Consider the following 14,957-nt stretch of genomic DNA (forward strand, 5'->3'; position numbering starts at 1 on the left):
TTTTCTTAATCATAATGTAAGTTCTTTTGCCTTTTACTGTCCTGGTCAGAATGTTTAGTAGGGGCAGCTTTAAGTACAGAACTTTGTATGTTCCTTGACCTCTGTTACAGCTTCTGGTCGTAGGAAGAAATCATTTTGCCTTGTGCCCACCATGTGATTCTGATTCCCTTTAGTGCCATGCTCTGCAATTACCTGGCTATTCTTTATAGTTTTATTTTCTTCACTATGTAATTTAGACTCTCTTGCTGATCCTGTACTCAACTGTATTTCTCATCTGTGAATTTTCCATTATCTACAGTATGACAAAACCCATGCTTCAGTGGAACCAAATAAGCCAGAACAGATCTGTGGAGCATGGCTGTTTCAAACATCAGTCATCTGGGTGAATCACAGAAACGGTGACCAAAGAGGAGAGAGTCTGTTCTATCTTTGCTATGGATTTAGTGTGCTGTTATGCAAACTACATTTTCCATAGACTTCAGTGATTCCAATTAACTGTCTTGGCAATATTGTAAAGCCACTTCCATTTGCCAGCTCCTAGGGGGCCTGTACAAAGTGAACTTGGTAATTTTGGTCCAGTTCCACACATCCATCCGTCTTATGAAAATCCTTCACTGGGTCTCTTTTGATAGTCTGGCTAAAGAGGGACAGATGGTCTCAAGCACCCTCCTTGCTCCAAGTCGGAGTAACTGCAAGTCGAGGTTTTGAGACAATTTGGCACCTACTGACACTGGCCATCCTGCACCTGTTGGGTAGATAAACAGAAGCCTCATTCTTCAAGGCTATCACTTGCTGTGAGCATTAGACACCTTTATTAAACAAAATTTATTCATGACTACACAGATCATCAACCTGGCCTCTCTGGTATGTGCCTATTCCTCTCCAATGTCAGGCATGCAGCATTTACCACTGGGTATACTAAAGATTGATGAGACGTACTAAGCCACTAATGAGGCTGATAAGACACTTTGTCACGTGCCAAGATAAATGTCTCCAATTTTATCTATGTCAGCGGCTTCCACATTAGACAGCTGAGGAGTGAGACCTCACTGAATGCAGCTAAAGGTACAAGAGGAAACAACAGTTCCCTGTCCCTTTCTTTGCAGAGTGCAACCTGAAAATGAAATATTTTTGCAGAAATCCTTCATATAGACACTTTGGGCTTGAGATCTGGTTTATATTCTTTTAAGTATTTCTTTCAGATTCTTTTCTTGATATGCTCTAAATCTGTGTGAGAACCTCAAAGAGAATGTGTTTTATGTGGTGATGTAGGGTTAATGACCATGGTTACTGACACTATTTTTTGGGCAATGAGACAATGTAGTTCCCTGAAAGTTTTCCTTTTTTATTTACTGAGGACTACTAATTACTCGAAATGGACTTTTGCCACCTTCAGATAAATGTCAGGAGAATGTCTAAGATTCATATTCCAAATAAATCACTAAGGAAGTTAGAGGATGCTGTGAGCCAGGAGTGGCTTAGTCCTGTTAAGATTAAACCAGAACTCCCCCCCCCCTTTTTTATATACAGCTTTTTTTCCCTACTGTTATCTATTACTGTTTCTGTAACACTTAGGAACTGCCCAGTTGCAGACCAAGCTGTCAGTGGAACAAAGAGGAGTCAGACTATCAAAGCTTGTCCCTTCCCAGTCTCACTGTGTCTCTTTTGTCAAACCTTAGTTGTAAAAGTATAGAGAAAGATGGTGTTCTCTGTTATGTGAGTCAAACCAGCTTTAACAAAACCAGGTCCGCTGAGAAGGCTGTAAAACACGCACTTGAATCTGGACTAAATGTGCTGTTGGCTTCTCACTCATTCTTTAGGGATGCTTCACAAATCACAGTTTGGGGACACTTGACTGCAAAACTCTTAAGCTGATACCGAGTAAGGAGCAAAGCAGCCCTGGCCCAGGCTCTGTTTTTACTTATCCCAGAGCCTTAGAGATGGTCTTTGGAAGTGGCTACCCAAGCTAAAATCCATTTCACACTTCTCTTAGTGCAAGTCTTCACAAATTTCCTTTAATACTTTGGTGGCCCATGTTGTATTCTCTAGAAATGGAGCCCCAAAAGATAATGGGATTTTATTTTTCACTAGTTACATATGCTTCTTTTAGAATTAAAAATTAACTCAGAATTGAAGTTAACCTGACAGACAATTAGCTGAAATCTTGTTGCATAATTGCTTTTGTCTCCCTCTGTTTTCTAGCAATAATATTTTTAATGTGCATTTCTGAAGCAGACTGAAGGTTCTGGCTGTAATAAAAATTAAATGACTACATACCAGTCAAGACATGAATTAATTTAATTTTATTGAAGCCAGAACCTTTGTTCCCCTTCTCACATACAAACTCACACAATGGGTTGACCTTGGGTTCTATTCAGCAGAAATATTCCCCACCCTTTACACAAGCATTAAGCCTGCTTTAGGCCTGTCCAAACATGTGTGTGCCAAGCCAGCTTGTTCAGCAGGGAAATAGTATGCACAACCTTGTTTTGTTTGGTTTCTGTTGGATGTGGGGACTGGATTATTGTTTTTTTTTTCTGGTTTGTGGCTCTTTGGGAATGCTAATGGCTGTCTGCTTTCCTGCCCTTGTAATATCTGTTTACCATTCTGCTGGCTCATAAGTTGGTCATTTGGCACTCGTGACCTAACCAAACAGATCAAAGGCTTTCAAAGGGCAGACTCTATGAATACTTCCATCTCCATCCCAATGCCCTTATTTTCCCTGTCTCCTCCCTTACCTCAAAACTTAGTCTGTTGGTGTGTTTCAACAGTGAAACAAACATCTGAACCAAATGGGTGAGATCCTGGTGGTCACCTCTGGGCCACCGTTAGCTTACAGGAACCCCTGTGCAATTGGATGGGAACTAGAGACAAAGTGGCCTTTGTTGCAGGGGTTGGTTTGTTTGTTTATTTTATTTCAGCTGTCTGTGGGCTATGACTCTTCCACTGTGCTTCCCAAGGACAAGGTGAAGAATGGCTTCATGGTTTCTTTATTCACAGCGCTTTTAGACATTACAAGTTCTTGTTGTCTTCTCAACACAGATTTAGGAGCTTGGACATAAATCACTCAGCTCCTGGGATTGGTGCACAGCAGTCTCACCACAATTTATAGGAGAGAGACTGTATGAGATAATAAGAAACTTATAAGGACACTTGGCAACATGCAGAAATTCTTAAAGCTCTTGAGTTCATGAGGAAAAGTTTGTCCCTTTCTTAGAATGTATGGTGCAAGACTGCTGGAATCCAGCATCTCTGTTGGGCTGGCAACTAACAATGGGACTGGGGATATACTCCATTTTTTGGCTGATGAAAAGAGGGTAACTACCCATCATGTGTTACAAATATTGAAAAGTTATAAACACCACCACCATAAACCCTATCCTTTTCCAACAATGTGCTTGAACATGTGTTTGAAGTTAAGCACGCACTTTGATTAAGCAGGGGTGGACCAAGCTTGGATGTGAATGGATTGGTTATAGGGCGACATGCTCTTGTTGTGTGGCTGAGTATGTGTGGTGTGGATTCTTCACAGCCTTGAGAAATCAGTGTCTAGAGTTAAATATAGTCATGTATTGCTTTGCTGAATTAGCATCCTAGAAAAGAGAGTAAATCAAAGTCAGGCCTGGTGACTGTCAGCAAAAAGTACCAAGCACCAACTCAAGGAACAGAAGTGCACCTCAGTTTAAGATAGCTAAGGCGATACAATAAAGAAAAAGGGAATCTATTAAAAGTCTTATACTGGAATTTAGGAACAGACATTCAGTAAGGGTATGTGTAAAACTGTGAAACAGGTCTTAGTGAAGTGATGAAAGTTTCGTGTCTGATGAGACTGAAAACTAGACTGAGTAGTGTGCTAGTAGGTGGTAAGAAAGAAAACCGAGAAAGTCTTGATGAGATTTAAGCAACAAAGTAAGAAAATGTAATCTTTTTCTGTTATAAAGGCAGGGATATCCATTTCTATTTCAACTGCCATGTACCCAGATACAAGCAGCATAAAGGTTTTATAAATATTTTCTGAAAATGAAAATGAAATCACTGAGACATTTCAATGGTGACCTTATCCTGTGTGTAGGTAGTTGGGTGAACTGATGTTGGTTATTGATTTCAGGGTTGAATGCTTATGCTGTCAGGTAGTTTGAGATTGTGTTTTTATGGTATTCTGCACTGTGGATTGCTAATGTACCTCCTGCAATAGGACCCAAAGTTGCTCAGCGTGAACATTAAAAGTTTGGACTCTGAATGTCTGTTCTTAATCAACTTTCGCTTGACTCCAGTTTGAGTTTACCATAAGTGATTGCAAAATAAATCCCTTGGTTCTCATTCTTTTTTTTTTTTTTTTGACAGTTTTCACTGAGAGCTGAGTTTTTAATAGCTTGGAGGCTTATACTTGAGTCTGTGTTTTGTCCACAAGTAGAGCATTATGTTGTGTCCCTGTGATTTCAAGTGGCTGACTTGATGTGTTTATTAGCAAGAACCATCCTGGAGTGAAAACCCTGGTTTAACACTGATAGCAGAAGTTCAAGCGATGGACTAGAAGCACGTATATGTGTGATAAATTACCATTCAGTAGAAATCGAGTGACTTACAAAAGAGCACTTGCAGCAATTCCTAAAAATGCATCACTCAGTTGTTTATGGCTTTATACCCAAATGCCTTAATTAATGTCTATACTAATCTGCCTACAGAGGTGTGACTTTTGTGTGCTGCAGTGGAAGGTTGAGCCTATGAGGGTGCTGAGGTGCTGGCACAGGGTGCCCAGAGAAGCTGTGGCTGCCCCATCCCTGGCAGTGTTCAAGGCCAGGTTGGACACAGGGGCTTGGAGCAACCTGGTTGAGTGGAAGGTGTCCCTGCCTGTGGCGGGGGGTTAGAACTGGAGGAGCTTTAGGGTCTCTTCCAACCCAAACCAGCTTGGGATTCTGAGGTGCTGTTATGAGTTCAGCCATCACTTGGATTCTACATGTTGTTTTCTCAGTCAAGGTTCTTCCTTTTTGGAAAGTCATTTGTCTGTTACATGCTGGGTTGTTGGGGCTGCCTAACTTCTGAAGAAGGCAAGCAATGGACTTCCCTTCCTGTGGCCTGGAGCACTGTGAGCATGATCAATTAGGGATCTGTTTCGGGTGGAGCAATCCCAATGCTTCTTGTGCAGTTCTTTTGCCAACAAAGGTTTGAAGATGATTCCCGGGTATATGCTGACCCATAACTAAAAGAGAGAAATATTCTTTTGTACAGTTGCCTACAGAATTCAGTGAACTAAGAGATGAAAGACTGAATATGCAGTAAAGAGGTTGTATAACTTTCTGACCAGTAAAAGTCAGAAAGGAAGTGTAAATGATGGGGCCAGTCAAGTTTCATACTTAAGAGTGTTACCGTACCATTTGGGAAGGAACAACAGCAGTGTATGCAGAGGCCAGCAGTGCCTCTCTTCTCTCCCTGCAGTCATTATGAAATTGGTAACTTAAACAGTATTGGGAGTTTTCTCTGGAAGCCTGTTCCACTGCTCAGCTGCATCAGGCAGTATGGACCTTCTGAGCATCCAAGTCATACTGCATTGTGTGGTTCTGTGTTATCTCATGAAAGAGTTTGTGGGGTGATTTACTGGAATAGCCAAAAGCTAGAGGAAGATACTGAGATCACATTCAGTGTGTTTAAGCCTCTCTGGCTATAGCCCAGTTCTTTTCAGTGAACTTTCCCATGTATACTGCTTGTGTATCTAGGTGGCTTGATTATGAAGAATCGGAGTCTGGAAAATACTGTGGTAAGACCTGTCAACCACGTGTTAAGCAGCTTGATGACACAGACCTTCCTCCTGGAAAGGCACAGACAGACCTTCCTCCTGGAAAGTCTATGCAAATGCACTTTAGTTAGGGGGTCACCCTCATAGCCTGTGGAAAGATATCAGGGCTGCATTTGTGGATAGAATCACACAGCAGTTAGTGCAGAAATAACAATTCTGTTTTCAAATTCATGTATTTTTTACTGTCTGCTTTCAGGGAGCCTGTGTGATGGTGCAACCAGTCAGTGTTACTTGCTGCCAGTTTTGGATACTATATTTGTCCGGAGGAAGTACAGAAGAGGTGGCCTAGGGATGAAAATGCTGGATGATTTCTGTCAGTCTTTCGTGGCTGAGGATGCCTTGGGGATCAGCTGCCCTATTTCTGCTGCCATGTATCAAGGTAAATCATTTGATGTGGAAACGTTAGGTAAGGGTCATGTATAATGTATACATTTCAATATGGTCTTGGTAGGATGTTCTGAACTGTGTAAGAGTTCAGTGCGCTGGTCTGAACTGCACTGTTGTTAGCGTGCAACTGGTCACTTTTCTTGAGGCATCTGGGATTTCCTGCAGAAAGGTAGGCCAAAATTTGTGTAAGATAATGAGGAGCATAAAACTCATTCTTTCTGATGTTGTGCATTCTTATCTCACTCTTAGAAAGGGAAAGATGTCGTTGCCCTGGACAATGACTTACCCATTTTATTTTACACCAGAGGGAAAAAAAATCTTAAGATGTTGCCAAGTCTGCATTACACCCATAATGCTCTTGTAGATACTGCATTTGTAAGAAATCAGATTTAATAAGACATATATCTAGGCTCTGTTCATTCATCCAGTCGCTTCAGTGCTTGTTTCTTATCAACTGTCTTTGAACATCTGGCACTTCTATAAGATCACTAAGTAGTTATATATGTTCTCTGTGGTCAGGTTGAAGTTCTGGTTTTGCTAGTAAAATGTACAGAAAATACCTGTGCTCACATTATTTATAGATCTGTTTTCTTTAGGAAAGCATTTCTCCCTGAAGTTGCTCTTTGTATGGTATACAACCTTTACAATCATTCTGGGGGAGCTATTTCTGTTGACTTAGCTATTAATTGCCATTTCCTAAGGAGTGTCAATACAATTTTGACTGTATCGGTTCTTTTTCGTGGTCAGTATGTGCCATTAAATGTATACAAATGTCCCCCAATGTATGCAGACGTATGCCAAGAGCTCCTAAGGTACTGCTATAAAATTCAGGAAGAAATAGTGTTTACAACATGGTTTCTCTTCTTCCAACAATATCCATTTTCCTATGTCAAGCACCAATGGTTGACGCTATGGATGTGAAAGCTGTGTTGTTTATGTGTTAACACTAGCGATATATATTGCAAGACTATGCTTTCATCTCAAGTTTAGAGCTAACAGTGAATAAATTTGACTTGCATCATGTTCTAATTAGGTTTTCTGGGTCCTACTTTTATAAAAATACTAATACTGTAAGTTAAGTTTTGAGTCTATTGAAGCCACTGCCTGTTTTTAATTTCATTGGAACCACAATCTCATACTTTGACAAAAGAATGCAATGTTTTACTCTAAATCTCTGTACAAAATGTGCACTGTTTTCACAAGGGTGTTATTTAATGTGCTGTAGAGGCCTAAAAGGAAGTAAAAAAGCCACTTAGGAGATATCTCTATTTTGGCATATATGTTACTTTCAGTAGCTTTTATTGAAATGATTAATTTAGTTTGGATATCCTGGGATACAGTTAATTCCAGGGATCTCCTCATTACTGTAAGGCAAATGTTTACATACCAGAATTAGCCTTTTTGTTTTGACATCCCATTGTTAAACTCAAATGAATGTTGAAGATGAATTACCAGTCTGTAGGATGATGAGCTACAATGGACAGAGGAGAGCATGAAAATACTTTAGTTGTTTACAGATTGCTGTCTTAGTGCTGTTGATGGAACTCAGAATGGTGGTTAAAGAAAGTTAGAATATACCCTTTTGTCCTACAACATAAGCTTCCTCTTGGCTCTGCAGGCATCCTAAGGAAACCTGTAAATAAGACAGATTTCAGTTGGATAACATAAGCAAACCAAAATTTGATTGTTTATCCAAATTACGCTGATGTTGAATGTGTACTGTCAGTGATGGGGATCTGTGGGAATACGATTTCTAAGAGCAATTGTGCCTCTGACACAGGTATCACCATTATTCTTCTGTTAGTTCTTCTTATTTTCTGTTTTCTGCACCCAAAGAAGTAAATGAACCCCTGCAACAGAGTGTAAGGTAGCAGTAGTAAAATGGAGGGTAGTATTGGCCCAAGAACAAACTGCTACAAAGTTGTGCTTATAAATAGAAATTAGGTAGCATTCTTAATGGTTAGAGCTGGATAGTACTGAAACACCTTTCATTTCAGAGTAGTGAGGCTGAAAAAACCCACACTGCTGTTAGTCTCAAACCTGCCAAGTGTCTGGAGATAGTTCTGTGATGCAGTGCCAGAAGAAGGTGGATCAGTAAGTCATTTCAAGTCCTGTATTTCTGTGCTCACAAGGAGGTAATCTAGACAGAAGCAGATGGGCAGGATTCACTCGTGCCTGTTTAGGTGATTCCACATAGACTCTGCCTAAAAGCCCCAGCTAAAAGAAAAGAAAGGAAGATGAGAAGAGAAGAAGAAAAGATTTCCAAAGGAACTAATGAAAGTAGGTCTGAGAGGTTTCTGGGCTAGAACACACTCCTTTCTCCACTGTACTTTTCACTCATTCATGCTTTTACCCCTTGCTTTCTCCTGTTCAGTTTGCCAGAAATTCTTGCAGACTTATCCTGAGGAGCAGAAGCGACTGTGGGAGGTGGAAGCACCAGGAGATTGGAGCCAGCGAGTGAATATCTGGTTAAAAATTCAGATGGAGTCATCCTCTTCAGGAAGTGAGTTAAAATAAACAGTGTGAACTTGGCCATGTTAGTTACATAAAGATAAGAAATAAATCAAGGGGTGGATAGTGATAATAAATAGGTGGTTTCTCTGTTGTTTGCACATGGAGAAACTACTGAGTGTGCAGTCCTGCTCACTGGTCTTTTCCCAGTAAACAGGACAATTCTTAGAACTTATGAGGTAATGAAATTGAACTACAGAACATCTGAGAGATACTGAACAAAGCACAGTCTTGGCATAAAGTGGCTGTAACTCCCATTGCAGTGCACTTACAGCAAGAGTAGAAGTTAGCCCAAAAAATTCCTGTTGCACAACACAATGTCTGGGTTATAGACAGGGGTTTGTTTCTCTGAAATTATTACAGAAAAGAAATTTGTATGGCCAATGGGCAGTGTGTTTAATTACCTTCAATTTGCTGCCAATGCCATTCTTGGATGGAAACACAAACATTTTCATTATGGCTTTTGGAAGACTCAAAGTGCTGTCCTACAGGGCAAATCTGTCTTGCTGGGAGCATTTTCTGTCTACTTCACAAAAGATAGTGATAGAGTAGGAGAACCTTTCGGCATTTCATATGGGGATCCTATTGATGTAATCTGTTCAGCTGGCTTGGGGATCCAGACAGGCCCCTCTGCTGTATGCACATAAGCTATGATAAGCATTAGGTTGCAAAAGAAGGGCACGTATTGTCTCTTTCTGGAAGTTCAGTGAGGAGTGCTACAGAGCAAATTGCTCCCATGCCTTCCCACATCTATCCTGCTTTGTGTTGGCTTGGGGACCTTCAGTTGAGACATTGCTTTTCATCTTGTCTGCAGCATCCCACAGGAGAGTTAAGTCAGAATTTAGCCCTAGGCTGGGTTCCTCTGAAGCCATTATATTTATGTTCCTCATGCTTTAAACCAACAAAAACTGGTGCTGCTCTTCCCTTTAATCCATTTTGCTAAGTTCAGTTTATTGATGGCAGTTGAAGAGAGCTGTGATCAGATCAGCGAACAAAGTGGATGGTGAAGGAGGCTGTGCTTCTTTTTCCTTTTTTTTTTGCCATTTCCTACAAAAAGAAACAAAGAGAAATGACCCAAAACATGGGAAAATATAATTCCACCAGAGTGGCTGTCAGTAAAAAATACACAAGAGGCCTGGGCACTGCCTGGGACAGTTCTGCACATAAATGAGATACCTCTTATCTCATGTATCTGCAGAAGAAGGAAGGAAAGTATAAGCTAGAAATAAGGGGTGTTGTATGTGTATTTATATGGGTTGTGAATCACAATGTGGCCTTTATACTGAAAGGGAGCAGAAACAAGTGAATTTGGCACTAAAATGTAAAAATCTGTTGTTTAAATTATATTCTCCACTCTGGTGCGCAGCTGATTGGGCATCACTCTCCTTTACCTGAATGTGCTGAACAGGCTTTATTTCATCCATCTTCAGTGGAAAATCAACCCACTAGACAAAATAAAACAGTGCTTAATATATATTATATCTGTTTCACATATGGAATTTACTCTTGTGCTTCTTGTGCTTGTGTTTTCCCAGTACTGTGCATATTGTGCCCCCAGGGAAGTACCGAGGGAGGGTACAGGACAGATAAAGCCTCCTAAAAGTAAGGGAGGTTTTCCCTGGTTTTGCTTTGTCCTGAAAGCAGCATTACTCCTGTCTGATAGCTGGTGAGGAAATTACAAGAGAATTTTCCACAGCTTCACGCTATCTGGTAATAGTAGATAAAGCAGGAGCATTTTCTGGGTGTAGGAATCCTTTATTATCTGATCTGGTGTGCTGCTTACCATACACATAAAGAGAAGCTTGTGAAGTCAGGTTGGATGGGGCTCTGAGCAACTTGATCTAGTTGAAGACGTCTCTGCTCATTGCAGGGGGGTTGGACGAGATGACTTTAAAAGGTCCTTTCAACTCAAACTATTCAGTGATTCTACGATTCTATCTTTAGGGGGTCACTTGGGAATAGAGTGCTTCACAGTGACTTGCTCTGTTATGTAGAAAACAAAACACAGTGTAATTCAATATTGTCAACTCCAGTCTGGATCTATGGCAACAACCATGAAAATAGACAAGTCTTGTTCTGCTCTGATTTCTTACATCCCCATCACCATGTGCCATGCTATGGTTTGAAACAAAATTATTAGAAGAAAAACTGGAAATTCGCATTTCCCCCTCTCCCCAGTGCTCAGGATTGAACATCATTAATGTTGTTGTAAGAATTCTGCAATCGGAGAGGTTCCAAAAGAGGTTTCTATAACCCTGAGGTTAGGGTGTTAAATTTTGCAAGGTTATGTGGCTGCATCTAGTGGCAATACAGCTGAACTGCAGCACGCTGGTTGCCTGCAGCTGATACCTCAGTTTGGATGTGCAGAGATATGCAAACAGATAAATAAACACATATTTCTGTCTGCATGCATACATATACCTATAAAAATAAAGCTGTTTAGTATGTTGTCACACACAGCTGCAATTGTTCCTTCTGAATTAATTCTTATTGTTTAAAAAATGGGGAGATTTATTTACAGCAAATAGTAACAGGCACACAGTGACAGTTGTCTCCTGGGGCTGATTGGAGGAACAGAAATCATTTAACATGATTTGATTCTAGCTGCTAAATCTAACAGGCAGTGAAAAGTAGCTTAGTAATATACATAAAGCATATAAATGTGAAGTAATGCATAAAATGAGCAGACTGAGTAGGAATGAAAATCAATTTCAAATGATTGCTTATAATCCTGTGTCTGAATTGGTCAGACTATCTGCACTTTCTGAAAGGGAGGAAGGGATATGGGGGATATGGGTTCTGGATGTAAGAGATGAATGGATTATCTGTTTAGCAGAACTTTCATACTAAGACTGAAACACATTTGCTTCTATAGGTGTTTTTCCTACTGACTCATAGCTTTATGTAGGTAATCATAGCTATACAAGACATACATGTGTAATTGATTCATGTAACTAATTTAGATAACTATAGTAGTTTGAAAGGCTAAAGACTACAGGGTAGTTTTCACTAAGCGTTTTAGTTTGATCCTTACTGAGATAAGGGAACTGTAACCAAACTGGCACACAGCAAATTCCAAGGTTGGTGTGTGCAGTGGCTTTTGGAATTGAATTGTGATTTTTCCTGTGCCTATGCAGGGGCTTTACTGTGCCACCTTTGGAATGACTAAGCCAAATTCTTTAAGGTTCTAATTATTTTATTCCACTACTGAGCTGCAGATGTGACTCTGCTTAGCTTTATGCAGGATGGAAGCCTAAAACAGGCTGAGACATTTGAATGAAACCTTAAACCTAGTTAGGGGTACATGTGTCTGAGAAAACAAATCACAGTAATGAAGCTTTTTCGAGTAATAAAGAAAAAGGAGAGATGAGTGGAAGCAAAACAAAGAGCTGTAGGGGTTGTTTCCCCAGCACATTTTGGTTGCCACACAATTAAATCAGTTTGTTTTCTTCAGACATGGGTTTCCTGGGGGAGCTATGACAGCACTGGCCCCTGTGGTGCACGCTCTTGGATTATGTGCTGTGGTCATGGCTTCAGAGCCCACCCAGCCAGATCAAGGCTTCTGTGTACTCCCAGTTTTCTTTACGCTGACACTTCTGGGAAGTCAGGCAGAGCTGCAGGAATGAAGCTGTTCTGTACAAACCATGCAATTGCCTTGCATTTACATGTTGGTATTGATTGACAGAAGCATTTCATATTAGGATTAAGTCACTGTTTATGTTTTTGGTGTATAATTTAGTGTTCCCCATGTCTTGGTTCTAATTTCAGGGCGTTGAATGCATTCCTGGTGTTGGGAAAGTGGCAGGAGATGCCACAGAGAAAAAGATGATGCAGCAGCAGCAGCAGGGACTCTGAACTCACAGGATCCTGAATAAGAGGACTTGGAACAAGGTGCAGGCGATAGCCAGCAATGAAAAGGATTCTGAAAACAGAGCAGGCCTTGGGGGCTTAGTTGGAGATAAGGCCACTAAATAATTCAGAGTTATACCATAGTTTCCCTTTTGAAAATCAGCCAAATCTCAGTATGGTCTTAAATATTGTAACTGACTGTTCACGATGTGTAAGACTGGACAGATTTCTTCAGGTAAGACATATTTTTTTTTTTTTTGCAAGACACATGTTCTCCATCTTGTGTTTTGTTTTAAATAAAGCTTTTGTTTGCTAATTGTCCTTTTCTTTTTCTTCTCACCAAGTCATTAAGTAGTAGTTGAGCCTTGCTGTTTCCCTGCTCTGAAAAGGTTCTATTGGATTGCACGAGATGTCGAAAAGGGAATAATTGGAGGGCTTGTAGATACTGATGCAGGAAGATATTTCTATGGAAACCACATCCTGCATTATGGAAGAGAGATACCACAACACACATTGGTATCAGAATGACAGTTGTAACCTTCCTTTCAAAGCAAACAAGTGATCTTGAATTGCTTTCATTTGAGCTTTTCTAGCAGAAAAATCTGCCTCAAGCCCTGTGGTCACAGGGTAGTACAGGAGAAGTTTGGTACAGAAAAGAGTGAGCAAGCTACAGGCTTTCAACTGCATTTAAATTCAGGCACTGTGATCATGTTATGTGTAAGTTCAGGGTGTAGAACTTTGTGTAGATTACACATATTGCATGTTTTATTTCCTGTAGTCTCTGTCCTAATGTTTAGTTAATTTAATTAACTTGGAAGCATAACATTTTACTAGATCCTTCATGGGGAATCTCTAAACCTTGACCATTGTAGTAATGATTACAGGTGAAAGAAACTGAGATCAGGTCCAGTGGCAGAGAAGGTTTTGCAGAGGTAGGCTCAGTGGTGAACAGCAGTAGGCTCTTGGTAAACCTGAATAGATCCAGCAGCCTTAATTCTTAAGTGGGTGCCTTAAAACAAGAGGTAGCTATTTCTTCCCAGAAACTTAAGCAGCATTTCCAGGGAGACAGTTCTTGTAGGCAGGCATTGTGGGTACTCTGTAGGGATGTATATTTCCCCCTCGTACAGCATAATTACTCACACATAGCCCTGTCGCCCCGTTTTTGTTTGATGTCATGATTTAATATAGCAATTCTTCATGTATCCAAGTAACTCCTCCCCTGTTGAGCTGCTCAGTAAACCATATGCCTGAGACAAATCAAAATCAGACCTTTCTAGGCATCTCTTTAAAAAAAAAAAGCTATAATTGGAAGTTACAAGTTTTTGCCAAGAGAATTAAAACACTGAATTGTGTGCCAGCCTTAATCATGTTGCTATGGTTCTCTTGTCTCAAAGAGAATGCATTTAGCACTAACTTTATAATCAGTTGATCTTCAGGTTGTTGATTTATCAAGTCACAAAGGGTGTGCTATAAAGACTGATGGAAACTCTGTGTCCTCCTGTGTAGCAGCCTATATTGTTCCTTAATGTATGGCTTTAAAAATACATAGTTTTTGTAGAGAATGGCAATACCAGTTACTCCTAAATATGATAGAAAATGATTATATCTCTCCTCATGAAAACTGATCTGGAGTTGCAGTAGCCTGGCAAACTTACCTCATGTCTAGTTTGCACAGGTTTGCTCCATATTTTTTCAGAAATGCTGACTTACAGAGCAATTATCGGAATGTTGATTTTTGTTTCTTTCTTATTTATTTTTTGGGGTAATATTAGTGCTTTAAGGTGTCTGATAAATTTAGAAGTTTGGACCTGCAATTTGTTCTTGGCAGTATGAAATGCTTCTTGGTGAGATCTCAAGAATCCTAATAGGGTCTGAAACAGAAATAGATCTAATGTCTTCACTGTCTCAATAGAACATACTAGAAAAAAAAACCCTAAAACAACAGCACAAACGTCTTTTCCTCACAGTGGAAGTTCTTTTAAATAAATCTGCATTTACTCAGGGTTGATGGTTTGAGACTGCTGCAAAAGTTGGCAAAGGCTTGAAAAAGCATTCCAGTTTCAAAACCTTGGATTTAATCTCCTTCTGAATCTACACTTTGGTGGTGGTGACTTGACATGATGGGATTTTCTGCTTAGGAAACCTAGAGGTAAGTGTGTGTGTGTGAGAGAGATGGCAGATGTGCTGAAAGGAAATGTGTACCTATTGTTCTTACAAGCGTAGACACTTAAGTCTGGTCTACAAGTTATACGTTAGACATCAACATCAGTGTTAGCAGGGGCCTGGGTGTGTGCGTGCCAACTAAATAAACTGTTTGAATCACTCTCAAGACAAGTAAATGTATGGATTTTAAGGCTAGGCAATTTCATTACGTTAATCTGTCATGATGTTTCACATAATGTAAGCCAGGCAATTT

At 40.1% G+C, this 14,957-nt stretch overlaps 1 protein-coding gene across 2 annotated transcripts in view; it reads left to right on the forward strand.

The window, feature by feature from the left end:
* LOC133221965 (protein FAM169B-like) overlaps positions 1-12,833 on the forward strand; it is a 38,178-nt gene extending 25,345 nt beyond the window's left edge. The window contains exons 6-8 of one of the 2 annotated variants that reach the window (XM_061371268.1): positions 5,991-6,173; positions 8,556-8,684; positions 12,461-12,832. In XM_061371268.1, coding sequence (XP_061227252.1) covers positions 5,991-6,173; positions 8,556-8,684; positions 12,461-12,468 — 320 coding nt within the window. In that variant the 3' untranslated portion in view covers positions 12,469-12,832. Of the gene's footprint in view, positions 1-5,990; positions 6,174-8,555; positions 8,685-12,460 lie in introns of both variants that reach the window. The other variant, XM_061371269.1, reaches the window with a different exon arrangement.
* The last annotated feature ends 2,124 nt before the right edge of the window (positions 12,834-14,957 follow it).

Source organism: Neopsephotus bourkii, unplaced genomic scaffold (genome assembly GCF_033783945.1).
Source record: "Neopsephotus bourkii isolate Nb327-2 ecotype Australia unplaced genomic scaffold, CSIRO-AGI_Nbou_v1 NB_1572, whole genome shotgun sequence".
Classification (NCBI taxonomy): domain Eukaryota; kingdom Metazoa; phylum Chordata; class Aves; order Psittaciformes; family Psittacidae; genus Neopsephotus; species Neopsephotus bourkii.